The sequence below is a fragment of the Stegodyphus dumicola genome, chromosome 3 (genome assembly GCF_044657685.1).
Source record: "Stegodyphus dumicola isolate Sdum_Otavi_A_Nest chromosome 3, ASM4465768v1".
In the NCBI taxonomy this organism is placed as follows: domain Eukaryota; kingdom Metazoa; phylum Arthropoda; class Arachnida; order Araneae; family Eresidae; genus Stegodyphus; species Stegodyphus dumicola.
The window spans coordinates 243,199,737-243,222,280 of NC_140770.1; the positions used below are offsets into that span (position 1 = coordinate 243,199,737).

General features: G+C 29.8%; 1 protein-coding gene across 5 annotated transcripts in view; it reads left to right on the top strand.

The window, feature by feature from the left end:
- LOC118188043 (stimulator of interferon genes protein 3-like) overlaps positions 1 to 22,532 on the top strand; it is a 52,731-nt gene extending 30,199 nt beyond the window's left edge. For 4 of the 5 annotated variants that reach the window (XM_035358390.2, XM_085813984.1, XM_085813983.1 and 1 more), the window contains 3 exons: positions 2,667 to 2,890; positions 14,972 to 15,134; positions 15,230 to 22,532. In XM_035358390.2, the coding sequence (XP_035214281.1) occupies positions 2,667 to 2,890; positions 14,972 to 15,134; positions 15,230 to 15,339 (497 nt within the window). In that variant the 3' untranslated portion in view covers positions 15,340 to 22,532. The remainder of the gene's footprint in view (positions 1 to 2,666; positions 2,891 to 14,971; positions 15,135 to 15,229) is intronic. The other variant, XM_085813985.1, reaches the window with a different exon arrangement.
- The last annotated feature ends 12 nt before the right edge of the window (positions 22,533 to 22,544 follow it).

Here is a 22,544-nt window from a genome sequence, read left to right on the forward strand (position 1 = left end):
ATGGTGGAAATATTTCGCATTCTTAGATTCGTTCAGATGTAAACGGTTTAAGAATCAGATATTGAACTAAACTGAAAAAAATCAGATATTGACTGAAAAAAAGTGCAACTCTATTGTTAAAGACTGACGTTCTTTGCATCAGTTCAGATTGGCTCTCTTATATTAATGAGGTCAATGTCAGCCTGTAAGGATCTTAAGTTTTACTAACGTTTATTTTATTTTAAATCTTTACTATCACTTCTTATTTTCTACTTCCGGCCAGAATTATAAGCGTTAAGGATTTTATGCAAAGTTTGTCTGGCGAACGCCAAGTATTTAAGTGTGGCCTTTTTGCCAAGCGAAAGAGAGGAAGCAGTGAGTCAACGCAGGCCGCTTACCTTAGAAGTTACGCAGTTGCTGTTCGCCTTCCAGGCCAGAGGTTTTAATCCTCTTGATAAATTAAACGTATTGTAGTGTTCACAGTCTCTGTGCTACATACGCTTCCTGTTTTTATAAGGCCAATCTTCCACGTGTATTATTCTAAAGTTAAATTAGAGTTTAGTTTTATTTTTATACTTTTTTTACGTTAGACCCCGAGTGGAGGGTCAGTGTATTCCGAAGTACGGAAGTTATTGTATATAGAGAAAAATAAAGGGTTTTGTATACCCTTCGTCTGTATCCTGTCTACTTACCACAATTAGTGAACATAGCTTTAGTAAGCTCTCTGTTCCGAGTCAGGTCCTTGTATGTTTCCGAAGAAGGTTAGAAGGAACATTGAACCTGATAAGCCTTTCTTAAACCTTTGGGGTACAGTTTGATGCGATACAAGTTGCAGTAGTGACTGGTTCCATTGCTAATCATGAATAGAATCTAGTCCTGAGAAGCATTTGTTCTTATACCTTTGTCTCAGCTTCCTATTAGTACCATCTGTAACAGTATTATGGTCCTCCAGGCTGGACTTTACAACAGCAAATCATAGAGATGAAATATAAATGGGGATCTGCAAGTGCCCAGCAGGCCTATGTATTAAGAGGGCCCTGCTTTCAAGGAATGGTTTCAATCTTTAAATCAAAGCAGTGTATAGATTGCCGGTCTTTGAACATTCAGCTCCCTTACTATCTGTTATACTCTCTTGCTGGCAGTTCTCCACTTCAAAGACTCTTTCAATACAATTTTGATGCTTTATTTATGTATTTATTTTTTACATAGTAAGCATCAAAATCTGAATTGCAGAAGTTCATGAAGAAATGCAATCATGCAGACAGTTTTCTACCCTTTTGAATGCTGTCATACCATTATTTGAATTTTAGGAACTGATTGAAGTTGATTGGGTAATGATTATGAATTTAGTTTTTTGCTCATTTCACGAAAATACAAAGTAATTGAGATTAATTATTTACTTCACAAAATACAATTATTGGATATTAATGTATTTCAATCTTTTTAAGGGAAACTTGTATTTTTTCAGCCTAACCTAAACTAGCATTGTATAATCTATCTTCTTTCTTTTAATCCTATTGGCTGACAATAATTATGTGCTGTTAGAAACAGTCTGATCCTGTTTCCATCAGCCATTCAGATTTAATATTAAGGCATCAGCTTTCAAACTGACAGTCTTTTTATGTAACTGAAGTCTTTTCCTTGTTACTTTATTTAATTTTTTTTTTCAAAGATAGCTGTTAAAGCATGTACTGGAAAGTGTCCAGTTTCAGTAATAAAATTATTCATTTTGATCACATAAACTGACACAAGAAAAAAGGTATACAAACAGGAGCAGATGGGGCATCAAGAATCTGGAAAATTTCTCAATGTGCTGTTGGTCGTGATGTGGCCTTGTTAACTGATATCAGTGCTTTAAAAAAGATAGGTTATTAATCATAACTAAATGATTCCTGCAACATGAAGCAATAATGGTACTTCCTTTTTATTACTACCCCTTTTATTTAAACAGTCAGGTATCTTGATCACCAGTACTTTATATTTCAGTCAGGTATCTTGATCAACACTACTTTAACAGTCAGTAATTATGATCACCACTACTTTATATTTAACTATTTTTGTAAATATTTTTTAATTATCATTCATCAACAAATATTAAATTGTTAATTGTACTGAATTAGTTTCCCACACCAGTCAGATTAATCGCGTTTGGTCCCACATACAAAGGTATTCATTTCCTGTTGTTGGACTAAAAGAAAGTGCAACTGCTTTGTGTAAATACAGTGAAAAAAGGAAACTTACCAGTATCTGCACTGATATTCTCATAGTAGAATAATAATTGGACATATTTGCAAAAGTAAGTTTTAAAGGTTTCTATAAACATTTTCAGTCTTGAGAATAAAGGGAAAGAGGTGCCACTTTGTACCTTAATAATCGGAGAAAATAAACTAAAGTTCTTAGAAATTTCTCTCTCTCTCTCTCTCTTTTTTTTCTCGTTAAAACGTGAAACAATGTTAAATAATTAAGGTCTGTAAATTAAATGTTATGCAATTTATCTGACAGCTAACGTTACAGTTAATAATTTCTTTTTCTTCATTTAACTTCAATAACTTAAAAAAATTATAAAAAAGTTTATTATTATCATTATTTTTATTTTATTTATTTATATATATAGTTTTTAAACTTTTGTTGGTCACATTTTGATCAATTTTTCCTTGTGTAAGTTAACTCTTACCTTTCATTTGTAGGTATATTGCAAAGAATGGAAAATTTTGAGCAGGAACATAAAATAAAATTATTTGTTAAACGCCTTGTTATTATTTGTCCACTTTCATGTAATATCGATGGTCTACTTAGTGGCCGAGACCCTGCAATATGTTTAGTTGGAAGATTAGAATCTGTTTTCAATGATCAAGGAGGAAACGTTAACAGAGATTATCATAATTCTGTTTATAAAATAGGTGATTCTAATGTAAGTCTTTAAAAAATTGTGCATTAATTTAATACTATATACTTAAAATGTCTTAAACACTTGAAATATTATTTTTTAAAGTGTTATTAAGTACATATGCTTACACTATTAAATTGTTGCTGGGTAAAATTTGTGTATGTGTTTTTAGCGGCAACTAAGGGCTGAAACTTGTGATCATAACTATTTAAGTAATTTTTAGTTTAAATATCTATTTCACATAAAACATTGTACAAATTAAAGCATCATAGAAGTTAACCTCTTAACAGCCGTGGGCACTTATATACACTTTTGCCATACACTTTTATGCAATCGATATGTTAACTATCTCAGGTGTTAATGTATGCCTTTACCAAATATGTTCTCCTGTAATTTGCTTCTAGCCATATAACTAATCAAATAGGAATGCAAAGGCAGATTATCATGGGTACAATATACTTACTGTTTAAAAACAGTAAATATAACTGTATTTGTTAAAGCAGTATCAGGATACGCGTACAAGGTGATTGTGTATACAAAAGAGAGTACAATTATAAGGTATTTCTCCTACCTTCTTAGCATGCCTTCGTGGTATAGTGGTCAGCATGCATGATGCGAATTCTAGAGGTCCGTAGTTTGAGTCCCGTCGAGGGCATTGCTCATTTTTCATTTCTCCTGCTTTGAAAAAAACCTAATCTCTCTACACAATATTTGATAAAAATTTGAGAATTATAGACTTGCTGTAGGAACAGTGATAATGCTTGTGGAATCCTTTTTTTTTGGGGGAGGGGAATTATTGTGTAATTGTTGACAAATTTTATCTGTAAACAGAATTAGCAGATGTTTTTATCCAAAATAAAATTGACATATAGAGAATTCTTCATTCTAATTGGTGTGATTTGCCAGAAAGCTTACACAACTTATTTTCAAGAATGGCAAAGTTGCCACTTTTCAACTAGCAGAATTACTGTATTGAGATGGCATGACAAAAAATATGTATCACTTCTTAACTCAAACTGCTATAAAACTGATAAGAAAGTTATCAAGTTAGTTATGGTTATTGATTATATCTTAACAATCAATATGAAAAAGATAGAAGTATTTGTATAACACTTTTCTGCCATCTTCTAGACATGGCTATTAGGAGTAGCTTTATTTTACAAAAGAAACAACTTCCAAACATTAACAGTTACTATTCTGCATGAACACATTTTTCAAAAGTTTCACTTACCATTGTATTATCCACCAAATACAAAAGCTACAATCTGACAATCCTCTGTGACTTCCTGTTAGATAGTAGCATAAACTTCTACAAAGAAAAATGTATAGTTTTTCTAAGAAAAACATAATTGCCTGATTCTTGCTGTTAGTGGGCTGAATGAGATGTTGGATTATGTGTTCAACCATATTTCAAGATATATCAAACAATAGTTAAATGCTAACTCTTATTTATTTTATTATACTCGGTATTTTAATTTTGTATTTTTTGATATTTCCACGATAACAATACACACTTTTTCAATGGTAAAATGTGCCTCTGCTTTTACAGAAACACACAGTGTCACTGTGTATTTATGAAAAAGACAGTGGCATTGGGGAGTGAATTGCAGAAGATTTCGTCAACAGTTAAGCTATTGTAATACTATAATGCCTCATGCATAAGAAGATTAGGTAACTAAAAAATATAAATAAAAACGTTGAAAAAGTTACATTTATATATCCAGTAGGGAAAACATTTATCTGTCTCTATATATACCAGTTTTGAAAAATTAAGGAAAAGCCTTATTAGTAGTAATAACTCAAAAATTTATATGAAATTTGGGAAACATTTAGTGAAGTACAAAGTGACACATGCACACACACACACAAAATATATATAGCAAATTGTTTTATTTTTAAAACCAGTTTGTGAATGAAAATAATAAATTGGAAGTGCCAATTAGAAATAATGGAGGTTTCTTCAGTATGGAGTTTGATTAAAGAGCAACAATGCAGCACAGACAGCTTTGTTCCGTGTTGTTAAATAGGATGTCTGTGGGTACAATGGGGCATAAAGCAATTGTTGTCATAGAGCTTGGCCAAGTGTATTAAGTATTTAAAAGAGGAGTATTGAGAGAGCAACATATCTTCATAGAAAGGGCATACCAGACATGCTGCATAGAATTCAAGTTGAGATATTAAGCTACATTTTATGTGTTAAATTGTTTCTCATTGAAAGTATTCTTTCATTATATGAACTTTGATTGAGTGTTGTTGTTTTGGAGGATAAAATTTTCACTGATAATCTTGCATAAGCATCAACAGTATCACCTCTATACATGTGAGCTGTTACTGTTCCATGTGGGAAAAAATGGATGTTTGTGTTTGCTTTGATCCCACTCTAAATATGGATGTTGGAATGAGTAGTCAAGGTTATTAGAATGATGATAGCATGTTCTATGTTCTTTCTGAATCATGTTTGCAGGTGTTTTGCATGCTATGTTGGGCTCAAATAAGCTCCACTGGTCTTCAGTTCAGTAAACATGTTGTTTGTCTATAACAAATGTTGTCATCTATAACAGATAGTGAGAATTGCTCAACTAGCTGCTTGCTTTGCATGCAGATTTCTATATGAAGCGTTCTGGAGACATAAGATATCCTTCCAATGGCTGCAGTGAGGAAAAATTTTAATTGGCTTGGTGTCAAGTTCTTGTTGCTTTATGCATATAACTGAAAATTTCAGTATTTGATGCCATCATAGCTATTGAACTTTCCTTTCTGCTCTTTCTGGAGGCTGTATCTGTGCTTAAACATTTTGCCCAAATTCTTCAAAATGTGAGGCAGTGTTTCTTAAATTTTTTTCAAATGTGGACCTCTTTTATAAATTAGAATGTTCTGAAGATAATATTACTTTTGCCCCCTTCAAAAGCAATTTTTAAAGCTTATGTTATTATCAATATATTTATATTTTTAAAAGGCAGTTAATTTAAATTCATTTAATTTTATATTAGTATTAAGTGAAAAAAATTTATGTTTTTTTAATAATAATTCAAGCCTTTTAGAGTTTAGATAATATTAATTGTAATAATTAAAAATTAAATAAATGTTGCTATTCACATTAATGAAATGAATGATCCTGCACATTCTTGCATAATTCTTCTGTGTTTCCATGTATGCTAGTAAGAAGCACCACAATCATAGGGCCAAAATGAAGTGAGAAGTCCATAGCTAGGGAAATCAGTAATAATTTCATAAAATGCTAGTTGTTAGTCTTGAGAAAATGTGATAGACAATTGCCATGTGTAATTAAAAATTTTTGAGATTTTCAACTGCAGTGTAGTATACACAGTTAATTGAATTTCATTTTTTTGTCTTTTTGGAAAGGTAATGAATGCTGTAAAGCACAATTCCATAATACTTCTTAGAAAAAAACAAAAAGTTACAATAATTATTTTTGAAATGATTTCATTTGTCTTCTTTTATATTTTGGATAAATAATGATAAAGATAATAAATGCTTACTTCTTAAAAAAAGCTAATATAATTATTTTAAAATTAATTTCATTTGTCTTCTTTAATATTTTTTCATGATAAGAGTTTTTTCCTGTGTGATGGTGCCAGAATATTTAAATATCAGCATACTGTTACAGATTTGGTATTTAATTAGTTAATGTTAATAGAATTATAAATAAAATTGTTTTATTCCCCGCACAATGCAGCACATGATGAATATCATTAGGAAAGATTTAGCTGAACAGTTTAAAGATAAACTTATTTGGATGCCAACCTGTGTTACCCTCCAGACTGCGTCTGGTGACAAGATCGACATAGCTGGGAAGTTAAAAGTTCACCTGTAGTTTCATGTAGCAATGTTGCATTTGTAGGATCTCATCAGGACTTAAAAGAGAAGGGCTAGCTCATAGAGCTTTTCCCCCTGAAACAGGCAGTGGGGAGTGATGACGTAGCCATGATGCCACTAAGCGCCGAGATGCAATTGACAACATAGAAATTAGCGTTTTAAATTTGAAGAACCAGCGTTTAAAATGAGCTGTGCGTGAAAGATAGCTATAATTTGGAAGAGACAATGTTACTGCAGTATGCATTTTACACTGAACATTAAAAAATTTAATAGTACTTATTCAGTTTTAAAATAAGAGATAAAATGCACTACTCTTAGCATCAAGTTCCTTTTTTTTTAATTTTTTAATTTTTTTTTCTTTAAATGCCTGTTTGTTTCTAAACATTTCTTTATATGCATGTTAACTAAGAAAACTGTACTACTGCTTCTAAGATAACTATAATAACAGCGATTTAAAATTAATAATAATAATAAAAAAAAAAAAAAAAAAAACCTTAAATTGGCAGGGTTTTAAACATGTATGGTTATATATGGCAAAATTTCTGCTAATAGAAGTTTGAGTTTCAGCCTAATTGTAAATTTCACGTTGGCATATTTTTCTCCCGATTCAATGCAATAACATATATTTTTTTTAATAATTTTGTAACTTTGGCTTACATCAATATTACATTTAAATAAATACATGTAAGATTGTTTTCTTAATTTAAACAAAACAACTTTACTCACATTACCTAAAAAAATTATTTAATTTTTCAAAAGTGGCTGTTAAGAAGGCAGGTCTTCTTATGAAATTACTTTAATGTTATACTTTATGCATATTTTATCTAGAATGCTAAGCTAGCACAAAATCGAATCAATAATAACACAGGATACAATAAAAATAACTTTAACAATAACTTAACAAAATTAGTTCTCATTTGAAATATGCTTTACGCTATTAACTTCTAAAATGTCATCTAGAAATATTTCAAATCAAAACATATTATATATGCTTACTTGTACAGTCGCAGTGCAACTACAAATTGTTCAAATATTATTTATTGGCTGCCACATTCAAAGCAATCCACTTTTTTGCCTTTTGGGTTACTTTTCGTTGGGAAAAAACACATGCATTTCTATTTAAGAAACGTATTCTAATAAAAGTTCGCACTCTGCAAAATAAACGAATTGCTTCTCTGTTAACTTCAGGATAATGTTTCTCCAGTTTATTAATTAAAGAGCCAATTACATGCTTCCCTTTATAGTAAGTTGTACCATGAACTGCACAAAATATGTTTTTGAACTCATAAACTGTATTCATCCATGAATGAGAAGGTGTAGTCAAACTTCCTAAGGACAATAATTTAATCCATTCTGAATTAAATATTGGTTCATCAGCACTATTTTTAGATATTGTTCCTAATGATGGGTCTTTGTCTTGCACACGGTAGGCAATATAACCTGCAACATATATTAATGCTTCTTTTTCGGCGGTCGAAAATTATCTGGCAGAATTCAATGAAGAAAACATCCTTCCTACGGCAGATAGCTTCGCATGCCTTACTATACGAGATTGCTCAATGAATCAGTCTTTAATATTGGTACACCTTTTATCAAAAATGAATTTTTGTTTTAAGAAAGACTTATATGAGCTTGAACAAAACTTTACAAACCAGTCGATTCTGATTTAAATATGGCCACTGGAAATTAATAATGTTTAATGCTTCATACTTTCTCTTTACTTTCACCTTGCTCCATCAGTTTACTATGGGATCTTCGTTGTGTTAAATTTCACAAATATGATAGGTGGTTGCAACCAATTTTTATTTGCATTAACAAATAAATTTGATGTTCCTAGTGTAATTGATTTTGATATTTAAGTTTTTAAAATCTTCAAATCGACAGCTTTGTTTGTATAGTTTAACAGTGTTTTTTTATTATTAGTTATATTAGAAAAAACCTTAAAAGCTTGTTTTAAATTTCCCCCAGAAACTTCAAAAATGCTGAACTTTCTTTACTTTTTTATATGTTTACATTACAATCTTGACAGCTAGTAAGACTATATTGTTGATTCTTTATCCATCCAGATATATATGTAACTGTACCAGAAATAACCGTAGTTAACCAACTGTGCAGTTCTGAAGCAAATCACATATGGAAACAACGAGACAAGATCTTGAATCATGCATTTCATTCATTGGCAACATTTACGCAGTAGACTGATAAAATGGTACAGTTCATTTTCAAACATCCTTATTTAGTTTTCTGATACTTTCCCAGTGGTTCTTTATGTGTTGGGTCCATTGCAAGATAATGTAGGAAATTGCGTAGATATTAGTACTCAGTTTGTATGCTTTGGAAAGCTTGTCATGATGAAAAAAAAAGAGCTCAAGTTAAAGGAAGCTTGTTATGGTGAAAAAAAGAGCTCAAGTTAAAGGAAGAAGAAACATATATAATAATATGAAACCTCGACAGTTTTTGAAAATAAATTGATATTATTAACTCGTTTATTAATTCAGCTGAGTTGTATAAAATAAATCAAAACTATGCAATAAAAAATATGCATCAAAGAAACCTGTGTGCAATAAGGAAATAATATTAATCATTTAGTTTGCTGCTTATTATATAGACACTATGCTGTACCAAATGTAAACTGAGAGGCACCACCCTGACTGAGAAGAGAGTTACAAAAGATTAACAGAATTAAAGCTGTTGGTGATATAAGCACAGAGAGTGAAAGCTGTATTTATGAAAGTAATGCTTTTAAATTATTATAGCTAGTGTTAATAAAATTATGTCATTTGAAATATATTTTTAAAACAGTTCGATATTCAAAGTATAAAATTAAAAATCGGTGTTTTTTTAATAGAAAAATTCTGATTTTTCATGCCTCCTTGTAGTCATTTACTTGAGGCAAGTGCCTCACCTGCCCCACCCTTGTTCCAGCTCTGCTAGTTAATTCAAAATTCTACAACATCTAAAAATCAACACTAGAAAAAGTAGCTCACCCCTTAGAATAGTAACAGTTACAACTATTGTAAGAACAAAACTATTGTAATGTAAGCATATTACTTACTATCCAGTTTGTCTGTACTTGATAAAAATAATATTGTAAAGCAGTTTAAATGATATTGAAAATCCAGTCAATGTAAAAATGAATTATAAGTTTACTTTGATTATCTCAGTAAAAGTATTGTAAATATGAATTCAGATAATGTTTAAATGTACACATCGCTGTCATGATTTTATGTAACTATCATATATAACTTGTACAAGACAATGTTTGTAATCAACATATCTATGCTTATACACAAGCCTTGTATGTCCATATAATATTTATATTTATATTTTTACACGGAGGAAATATTCCCTTCTGCCAGTATGACTGTTAACACTGTAAGACTTTTACAATAAAGTCAGGTCAGTGGTTATCTCAGGCGGCGCTCAGCTCTGCTAGTTAGCATGTAAAGGATGATACAAATGGAATTGATTTCTCTAATTTCAAATAATGCTACTAATAAGGTTGTTTGAAGTGGTATTTGAATCATTTTCACAAAGTTGGTCCAAAAGGTATTCCTAGAAAAAAGAAGAAGAAATTAAAGATGTGAAGGATGTTTAAGAATTACAGTATAAAGTCTAAATTCTGCAATCATTGGGACTTCAACAATTATGTATTTAAAAAAATTTTGGATTTTATATTATCAATTTAAATCTAGTTAGATGATAAATAGAAACTGTAAAATTAAAAATATGAAATAATTGTTCATGAAATAATGAAGCATTTGTGACCTTAAAGAAATTAAAATTCACATGCACGCATGCATGCACACACACGCACACATCTTTTGTTCAGTTAAGGTTCTATTCTTTAAGTTTCATGATTGCCATGCCTGTTGAAAAACTCTCAGGTAAAATCTTTTCATTCTAAATGACCTCTTCCTTTATTAGATCAAGTCATTGCAAATGAAAACTTTTATTATATCTCTATAATTTAGCATTTATATGCATTTCTTCCAAATTCTGTTCATCAGAAGATTTCCTAGTTCTTTCCTGTTAAATCTCTTAGGACTTGTCTTGGCATATTTCCTGGGCACACTTAGACATGTCCTCTGCTCCACACAGAAGATTTTATATTGAAATATTTCAAAAATTCTTAAATGGTATGGCCACTATTTGGAAACTTTATCATAGATTTTAAAAATGCTGCTTTGTATCTGCATTTCAGCATGCTCAACAGTCTTTCAATTCATTCAATCTGTTAGTTTGAATGGAAGAATAAGACAGAAAGGTTATTTTTTACCAATAATTAAAGGAAAATTATGCTCTGAACCAATCATTTATTAATGTTTGCATCGTGCATGCTCTTGTACTTGAGCAGTAGATGTTAGAAAAAAATCTTGACTCCCAAGGTCACGCTTTTTTTTTTTTCCTGATTATAAAAAGTTTACATTTTTACATCCTATAAGTTTACATATGTGCAGCCCTGTCCACTTGCTATGATCATTAGTCCAGCTTTCAAATCATTGACACCAGTTGGGTCTTTTTCACACAGGTCAGCATAGTATGAAGGTCACTGAAATTTTCGAGCGATATGATGCAGTTAAATTTACCAAACCTTAATCCTAGAAGTTTTCAAAGTAGTCCCTTCGAACACCAGTGTATTTTTGTAGCAAATTTCCTGAAGATGAAATGTTTCAAGCCATCCATTTCTTGGAACCAATGAAAAATATGCTTTTATAGCCTTATCAATCCCTCTCTAGAATGAAAATAACGGGCGTGTAAATTTTGTGTTAAATCACACATAGTGCGATCAGGAGAACAAGGTGGATGTTTTGTCATTTAAATGTATAATTGTTCTAGGAACTGAACTGCCAATCTTAATGAAGGAGGAACATGGTGAAGCATCAATTCCCATAATTTTCACTTTTTAAATAATTTTGTGGAAGATGCTTAGTGTTTAAGCAGTTAGATGTCACTGTGTTCTGCCTCTCTGACTTGATGGCTTTGATCAGACCTTTACTTCTGAAGAAAATGGTATACATTACTTCTTTTCATAGCTCATTGTCTTTTTACTGTTGTTGATTTGGGGCCATCTTCGAAGACCTATATTTTACTTTCTTGATATGTTGGAACATTAAAAAAAAGTTTGTATGCTTCATCACCAGTTATGATTTCAGAAATAATGCATTATTCACTATGAAAAAATGATTCTAGGATTTCACTACTGATTCAGATACACTCTGGTGTTCTGTTAATTATAGGGGACCAAACAGCAAACTAATTTGTTTCATATGCAGTTCTTGAGGAATAATTTTATGTATAGCTGGAAATCCAATGCTAAGTTCCTTTTGTATCATTTGATTAGTTAAGCACTTATCACCAATTAACACATTTTGTATAGACATATTTTCTGGGTCTACAGCTGACAAAAACCTTCTTGTATGTTCTTCATGCAGTAGAGAATTTCACCCTCTACAAAATTCTGTAAACCATCCATATACAGTGGCACAAGATGGAGCTTCATTTCTGTGTGCTAACTGCACATGTTGAAAGCATTTTACTTGATCTATTCCCACTTTAAAATCATAAAAAAATCAGTGCAATGGTTCTCTTATGCTAGCTTCATTTTTCTTTCTTTCAAAGTTTATTCTACAGATAATGTATAATTGATGTCACATATTATTATCTGTGGACAAAAAAAGTGTTCAAATTTACATATCTAACGAACAGTTTTCCTTTAGTGCATATTACATTGCTACAATGCTGTGTCATCCATTTAATTATTACCTTGTAATGATTATTACTTTTAGAATAATGAATGATTTTTTTTTTCTGTTATTCATTGCAAGTGGGGTGTAAGAATACACAAAAAGTTGCTTTTTTTATGTCATATTTTGTTGACTTTCCAATACAATACTCCTTGCATAATTTTGAGATGGATATACCTTTATCCATTTGATGCAGCAGTTCCACTTTTCATTTGATTGACAATGAAACATGCTTTGTAGCTCTAGAATTTAGATCTCTTTTGACATAAATAAAAATTCACACCTTAGTTTTGATAAGATAGCTGTAACAATAATATCCTGCCAAAAATAATAAGGTGGGTCAAATTAGAAAGTTAAGGAAGATGACAATATGCTATGTTAACTAAAATTTCTTGGAATCTAATTCTAATCTAATGCTAAAAAAATAAAAACAGAATGAGCAGTATCCCACTCCAAACAAATATGTCTTGGCACTTATTGTTTAGGTCAGGTAGAAAACTGCTTCTCCTACAATCACTTAAATACAGTGTTAATGGTCTTAGTTAGGGTGTAATTTCCTAGTCAGAAGGTGTATGAATGTGACCTGTAGGAATCTGTTAATCAAGAGAAAAATCATCTGCTTTTTCTTGAATATTATCATCTGCATTCCTAGACTTTTTAAGATATATATATATTTTTTGCCTTTTTTGTCTCCACATTCTGGATATTGGATGTCTAGGTTTTGGACTTTATACTGCAATATGGAACATTTGGGATGAAGAAGCTCCAAATTGCGGTCGACATGATCCAGTTACTCAGATGTAAAATAATTTATCTACTAACTTAATCACAAAACTAAAAATAATATTTATATAAACACATAGGCTCTAAATTTACAGGCATTATTTTTTTAATTTATGAATAAACTTGAAGTATATTTATTGAAAGATATGCATTATGTTTAACGCTTACTTTGAATGGGTGACCAGAAAAATGCCCATAGAATAATGCTCACAGGAAAAAAGCCCACACAGAAATATGCCCATATAGAAAAAAGCTCACATGAAAAAATGCTTACTTAGAAATATGCTCACACGGATAAATGCTCACTTAGAAATATGCTCGCATGGATAAAAGCTCACATGGATATATGCTCACATGGAAATAATCCCACTGATAAATAAGATACATAGAAATATCCTTAGATTAATCAATCAATAATTAATCAATTTGAACATCGTACACCAACTTGAATTGTACATAGAAAAATTATTTAAATTACCAAAACATCTATGGTATATATATATATATATATATCAAAAACTGTATAACTTATATGTAAATTCAGTTGCTGTATAATATTAACGAATGAGCTGTTTTGAATTAGGAAAAGGAGAAAAAGAAGGAAGAAAAATTAAACAGAATATACAGTGAAAAATTATTACAATTTTAATTATTAAAAAATAAAATAATAGTAAATATAAGGTACACATTTTATAATATAAACATTTAGAAGAATAAGCAAATATAAATAACTATTTTATTTAAATTACATAAAATACTTTATTATGTATAAATCATAAACATATATTTCAGAAAGTTATAAATACATAAACGTGCTGAATAATAGCTAATATATGTAAATATCTAATTTTATCATAGATTTCATCATAATTTCTTATATGATTCGCGATTACCAAATGTAAGTTTTCATATTTTTTTTTTTTTTACTTCAGTATGCCATGTATTTACAATAGCTAATAATAAACTTTGACCGGATAAATCATTTTCCAGTCCATCAAATAAAAAACACATACTGGGATGGCTAGAGTTAAATAATGAATTTAGTACCTTATGAAAGCTTTCGTAACAATTTGTGGTTTTAGGAGATTTTTTGAAGGCTGCTTCATAATGATTCCCTACTTCAATTGGAAACTCTGGTCTTCTAGAACTTTTTTGGTTCCAAACTTAAATAACTACATTCGAACACCAATTTCTTTAAATACACATCAAAAGTATGCAAAAGTAGAGTAAAAAACAATAATTAACTATTGGCAGTTACATGAATAAGAATGTTGAACAGAGGCGGTAGTATAAAATATTATAGTACATTCAAAATTTTACTATAGTTTTCATTCTTTTATATACTGCCCCTGAAAAGCTTTATGTGAGCATTTGTCCAATAATTTTTTTCAAATGATCAAATAATTTTTCTTTTAAAAATTAAGTATGTGTAGGATGTTCAAATCAATTAATTATTGATTGATTAATATAAGGATTTTTTATGTATTTTATTTATCAGTGGGCTTATTTCCATGTGAGCTTTTTTCCGTGTGAGCATATTTCAAAGTGAGCATTTTCCATGTGAGCTTTTGTCTATGTGGGCATATTTCTGTGTAGGCTCTTTTTTCCTATGAGCATTATTTGTGTGGGTTTCTTTCCTAGAACCTTTTGAAAGATATGTAGTGTTTAATGCTTGCTTTGAAATCTTATCCATTAAATTCATACTTCTGTTTATCCATTTGTCATGCATTTTTTTTAGCCAATTTATGCCGCTGTGGAATTCCCAAATTCTTTGAAATGTTTTAAGAAGGAAGGTGATGAACAAATGAGTGAAGAAATGCGAAAATACCACAGAGACTGCTTTATAAAGCATTTAAAAAGGTTTTTAGAAGACAAACCTTGTATTTTTCTATTATATGATGGTGAGAGTTTTAACTTCATTTTAAAATCACATTTGAAAATTTTAAATTACATAATAAATTAATATTTTAATTTTCAATATTTTCTCTTAATTTAGATGAAAATCCCACGAAATCATTATCAGAATTTCTTGAACATGAATTATACATGTTTGTGAAAGACAGTAAATTTTCAAAATTTATAGCAATATCTGAAAAGGACATTTAAAAAAATTGTATGCTAGATGTAGTTAAGTGTTATTGTGATGAAATGTGATAATTTTACATTATTTCTGAATTCTGTGTCATTTTTTTGAATTGTTTTATGTCGGTTCTGAATAATTTTGTGTTATTTCTGAATAATTTTAAATAAATATTTCTGGAATATTTTTTACATTAGCTAAAAAAATTAAAATTTTTTAGTAGAATAGCATAGAGAAAACTTAATGATAAAAGTTTTTGCTTTTATTTATGTGTTGTAATTTCAGACATATAAACATTTTATTTTGATGTAATGACTTTTTATTTTGTTATGGTTAACATGAACAGCTTTCTGTTTGAGTTAAATTTTAAAGAAAAATTTAAAAAGAAAAAGCTTTATTTATCTAAATGGAAGCATACTATTTAATTAAGATATGCATCAAATTAAGAAACTTCCATTCCTTGGGAATTTGGTGTTTGTAGGTGCTTAGAAAATTATAACATTTAAAGATAGATAGCTGAAATTATCTTTAGAATAATATGTATTTTTTTAATTCTAAGCTGGAACTTTGTGTATAGTACTAAGACTGTATTCAGTTCCTATCGGCCAAAGATGTGATCGGGAGCTTAATGTGTCATTACAGAAAGCAGCTCAAGCATTTTGATATGACATTTAAGAATGGCGATCATGTTGATTATAATGTTTTACTTCGTGATGGAATACTACTGCTAGAAACATCCTGACAACTTATTACAGAATCAACCATTTGAAATTGTTTTTGATATGCTGATCTTGTAAAGGATGTTTAAGAACAAGACTAAATTGAGGATATGCCTGTTGTTAAGTAGATAAAAAAATGGTGTTTCATTATTTTCAGAATGTGACATGAAGTATTTTCCAATCTTGCAATGATAATATTGTTCCATGCGAAGATCCAGATGCTGCAAATATTGTGACAGAAATTAAGATGAGAAATGCTGGTGTCAAAAATTCTTTTTCTGTTGTTGATGAAAATATTGAGTAAATGCACATATGAAACATATTTCCTACAGCAATGTTTTCCAAAGCTGTGATGCCTATAATTATTAAGTTTTTATTCATGCGAACTGTTGATCTGAAAGCGATAGAATCTTTTCAATTTTTGTACAAAAATCTTGGTAAAATTTTTCTGCATTCTGTAATATCCCAGCAGAAAGTTATGGATTATTTTTGTACTTAGGAGTTAAGTAAAAATTAAATTAAAATTTTTCAGTATTTTTTGTTATTCGTTTTTAATAAAATAATTATTCATAGTTATAAATATGTAATTCAAGGGAATGATCAAAACCATGATATTTATGCTTATCATTTTATCACTTAAACTTATTATTATGCAGTGAAACTGGAAAAGCAGAACCGACAAATTTGATAACTGTCTATAATAATGATTGTAACTAAATCTTAATAAGATTTTTAAAATTTTGATTTATTATGTGCTTTATTTGGCAGAGGTGACAGTGTTAAAGTCTTTTTTATTCATTTTTCAATTTTTACACGTTTTTTGAGACTGCCCATTTTTTCTTATTGAATATAGCAAACCAAACTTCAGTTTCTTAAAGCTTGTTTTAAATCTCTATACATAATACAAAGTCTGAGATCTGGCATTGTCAGAACTTTGTCATTCCTGATTTTAAGCAGTATGATATTACTGAAATTTTCTTTGCTTTCTGTGATTTAGCCCCAATCCAAATTGAGTTTAAGTATTTTAAGTTTCACCCGTTGGTAGACCTAAAAAAATTATGTGTCTGATGCACTCATTTCATTTATACTGATAAAAAAATCACAAATTTTAAATAGTAATGCCTTTAAAGTAAACAGTGGTCAAAGTAAACTGTGATTTTTTTTAGAATTTTTGATTTTATCTGTGATATTTCTAACTTTACAATCTTTCAAGCTTCTTAAACGAATTTTAGATATAAAGGAAATAGTATTTAAATTGGGCTTGAATGGCTAATGGAAAAAAACCTTATAAATATTTCATGAAGTCATATGAAGATGATACGGTAATACATAATGGTATTAAATGGTGGGTGAGTTTTTAACTTTGGCAGGAGCCAGAGATTAGCACCATTTAACTGAAAGAATAGTGACTAAAATTGTTGAATTTATGCTGATCTTACAGCACATTTCTTACTGTATATTTGTCACTAATATAGTTTCTTTTATACTTCATGTCTGTCCAATGTACACTAATCCACATTCACTTATTGTACTAGGTTTTCTCCATTGATTTCATTTTATTTTTCAGTCTCAATCTTGATTTCATTGAGCCAGGAAGTGAAGACAGTTTCAAACATTGCCATATTTCAGTTATTTTAAAACGGATTGAATGAGATCATATTTTTATTTGATCTACTTATGTATCAATCATTCTAAATTTTTTTATAAGAAACACTTTTCTGCGCATTAATTAGGAAAACTGGGTTCATGTATAGTTTTTTTAACTCTCTTAGAATTCATATTATATTCAGAAATAAATAAAAACTATTAATTTTTTTCATGAATGAGTTGTAGGATAATCTAAGCATCTAGAAAACACCTGATTAGATTTCCCAGGCTCAGATGTACTTGAACTTATTCTTTATCCATAAAAAATGCTTTGCCTGTGTCATACATATGTACTGTCACATTAAAAATCCTTAAATACTCAGAAAATTAACACAGTAAATTATGTTTCTAGGGTAATTAAACAACAGAATATGTAATGCAAGTAAATTTTGGAGAGAAAGAGATGGTCAAATTTGTATTCTTTTTCTAATTATTATTTTGTTTAAATAAATGTATTGAGCTCATCATTTGCAGATTGATAATTAACTCTAAAATTCTATTGTTTTTATAAATCAGTAAAATTGAAATAATAAGCCAAAATTCAATTGAAACCTTACTTGTATAACCAAATACTTTATTGTAACTTTACCTGTATGCCAGAAGAATAATGTAATTGCTGAAAAAATTAGATTTTTTTTAATCCAAGTTTAGAATATTTGTTTTTAGTATGAGAATGATTATTGCTAAAGTACTATATGAGAATATTCTGAATTTTCATAAATGTCATACCGTAATTTTGAAATTTCATTGTTCCCATTAAGCTTAACCACAAACATTGAGGAAGAAAACTACCCCATTCAAAGAGAATTCCAAATAAATAGGTAAATACATTATCCAATGTCTCTAGCTAACAATATGCTTTTCGAAGTCATTTATTGGAGGATGTAATTGAAAAGTATTTCAAGATTATTTTTTTAATCTGCCTTTCATGGAAGTGATTTATTAATATAGAAGGAATTTTACCTTGTGCTCAATATTTTTCAGTATGAAGTAAAATATTAATATTTTTCAAAATATTTAATACACATTAAGATAAATATTTATGCTTAAATACGAGGGCATTTCGAAAAGTAAAGATACAATGGCTCGCATTCCTTAAGAAAACATTTATTTAGAAAGCGTCAGTTACATCTTATTAACTGGATTATTTATTATTTTTTGACATAGTCACCCCCGTTATCCAAACATTTGTTAAGTTGGTGCACAAGCTTTTGTATCCCACAGTCATAGAAGGTTGCTGCCTGTTGGAATCCAGTGTGCACACAATTTTCTGTACCCTAACTTGACAGTCACAACTTCATAAAGAGTTGTCATTGACACTTCTGGTATGATCTGATCTTTCAATTTGAGATGTCTATTCGCACAAATTGCATCCTCTGTTCTCTGAAGAAGGGCATCAGAGATCACAGATGGCTGACCTGTTCTTTGTTCATCATGAACATCAGTCCTACCTTCAAAGAAATGACGACACCATTTCGTTACATTTTGTCGATTCATAATTTTCCCATAAACAGAAACAATTTCCTTGTGAATATCCGCTGGTCGTTGACCTTTTCCATGAAGAAAACGTGTGACGGAGTGCACTTCATTTGGCGGGATTCTGAATCAGCGCAGTCATTTTAAACACTACCTACTCCAACCAGAATTAACGTTGAAATGCCGAACAGCCGCAAGGAGAAAGCTAATGGTTCAAGGTTAACACCTGTGTTGCCAACTTGCTCACCAAAACTTTTCTTTTCCTCTGGCATACGGTGTATCTTTACTTTTCGAAATGCCCTCGTATATATATTACTGGGCAATAAAAGTGTAGTAGATGTATCTATCTAAAAATCAAAATGCCATAAATTTTGATATAAATGTATAGTTTGTTGAAAATTACTAGTCAGTTTCAATCTAAATAATAAAATAGATTTCTGATATCTGTAAAACTTCTTTTATGCCTGTAATTATATTATTATATGATTTTTATGATATTTAACTTGGGGTAAATGTTTACCCTCTCATGTAATACTAAAGTTTCACAGTTGCACTGTGTGCTTAAGGGTTAAAATAATTTAAATTTTGCAAGTTGCACATTTATACTTTTTTACAAGTGATTGTACCATTTGTGCTTTTTAACAGGTGATCTTTTTCAACAGTTGCTTCCTCTAGTCTAAAATGTTTTTTGAAGCTTTTTATAACAGTTATTTCTTCAGTTTTGAAATGTTTCTTGGAGATTTCATATATATATATATATATATATATATATATATACACAGTACAAAGTCTTTAATCTGGACTCGTCGGGACTTCAGCGATTCTGGATTAGGGGTTTTTCCGGATTATAGATCATCAATTTAAATCTGGTAAGATGGCATGCAGAAATTATAAAATTAAAAATATGAAACCGTAATTTATGAAATAAAGAACAATTATGATCTAAAAGGTATCAAAATTTCCCCCCCCCCCAAAAAAAAAAAAAAAAAAAAAGCATAATATTTATTTGTTTACTTTATTAAACATTTCTTTCAATGTAAGTTGTTTAAGTTGCTTCATTTTATATGCTAATACTTTTTCTTTAACTCTATAAACAGACATAATTTCTTGTTCAGTTACAAAGGTCCACTGTTCAAGTCCTGTAATTGCTGTGCTGAGAATACCAACTAACTTGTCAATCAAAATTTTTTGGTTTTTACTAACCTCTCTGTCACTTTCTTCATACCTTCATCCACTTTTTGTTTGATGGACATCAAAACATGCTTTCACTTTGTAGATCCTTTGGCAGCTCCAGAATCGGAAACTCTTTTTGACATAATCGAAAGTTCAAGCTTACTTTTTATAAAATTGCTCTAACAGTCTGCAAAAAATAATAAGCCGGATCCAATTAGAAGATTAAGGAACAACACAATCTGTAACATTAACTTAAATAGATAATTAGATAATTTTAGCCTAGCTTATAGCATCCATTATACGTTAAACACGCATGCGTAAACATATTATGCGCATGCATAAATGTGTTATGCACAATATGCGTAAATGTATTATGCTTAAATGCTACACATGTGCAGAAAGTTTGTAGCTTTGAGGTCCGGATTAAAGACTTTGTACTGTATTATAACAAACTTGCCAAACCATGATATATATCACTTTTTTCATATATGATTTGCTACTGAATCTGATATCTGATGAAAAATACTAGTACTTTATTCATATTAAAGTTTCTAAAATTACAGATATAAAATTGAAAGTTACTTAAATGCCACATGATTCTATAAAAGTGACGACAATCAAAATAGTGCTCCAAAATTTTTCATGTTTCAGAATTACTGCGTTTAGTATTTGTTTGTTATCTGTGGTTATTTACTAACATTGCCATGTTAAACTTTTTTTTTTTTTTCTCCCAGTAAGACTTCAATGTTAAATAATTTTTCCCATTGAGACTGCCATGCTAAATATATAAATTTTTTTTAATTGTGTCACTTTGTAATTTTATATTTGGATTTATATTTGGTTTATAATAAGTTTACAATGAATAAGATTTCCTTTAATTTTGATGAAAATGAAAATTTCATTAAATGAAATTACTTTGTCATCTGTTTTGATTTGAATTTTATGAACAGTATTTCCCAAATGAAGCTGTAAAATTATTGGAAGAGTTTCATAAAAAAGGAATATGAAAATACAGTAATATCTTAGTATACATCCGCTTTGAAATGCATCCAACTTAGTACTTGTCCTGTCTGGAATGCAGAAATTATTTGATGTATGACATTTGTTTGGAATAGTGCTGAGGTCAGTGAGTTATGACTGTGTGCACTACGCCGGCTTTCATCATTCGAGGTAATGCTCAATGTATACACAGGTACATATATACTTATTTTTGTAATGCTTATCTGCTTAAAACGTTGACTGCTGTGGGGGTCACTGGTGGCCAGCAGGTGACTTGGCTGCAGCGCCGTGGGGACCACCAGTGACCGCCGAGGCAACCAATAGTACAAATGCATAATTAGAGTAAATATCGATAGTGATAGATACATTTTTAAATAATACCATTGTTTCTATAATGGTTTGAAGAATATTAAATCACAAAAATTCAAATAATAAACCGCAAAAAGGTCTACAGCACCTCAGAGGTCAGCGGTGACCCTCCCCCACGAAAAATGCATTAAACACGATTATATAACTCACCTTATCCTCTGTAGGTAATATTTCAACATAATATACATTGCATAACAAAATCTTCTTGTTGGCGCCATGAGCAAAACACGTAAAATGCAAGCAGTAGTAAACGTGTCAATGAGGCGAGGGGACATTTTTATATTGGATTTAATTTTCTAAATTTCACAAGATATGCCTACATTTTGGTGCTCATTTATGCATTTGTGCTTCATCATTTTATTTCATTCTGTGTTTTAACTTTTTTATTCATTATTCATGAGCTTGATTATTTTAGTATTTTTCTGATCAATAAATGTATTGGTATTAACATTATTAGTTTATATTACCATGTCTGTCTGAAATTACATCAATAAAATCCATAAATGAAGTAGGAGGGATTTTATCTTGAAAACACAGAGTATGGAATTTTTAATCATCTGAAGAAATTTGAAAAATATTTTCCGTTAATTCATTAAAAGTGATAATGTTATGATTTGTGTTATGGATACATAAATTTAACTTTTAATTAATAATTTTATTTTTATATCTTGTATGGCAAATTTATTTTTGTTTTAAGCTATTTCCCAATGTAAAAATAGTTTAAACAACAATTACATAAATTATTTGTAAATAGTTAAATAAGAATTTTTAAATATATTTTTATGTTAGTATGAAAATCTGTATTAAATTTTTTAATAAATTTATTTTATAATAAATTGTTTTTTATT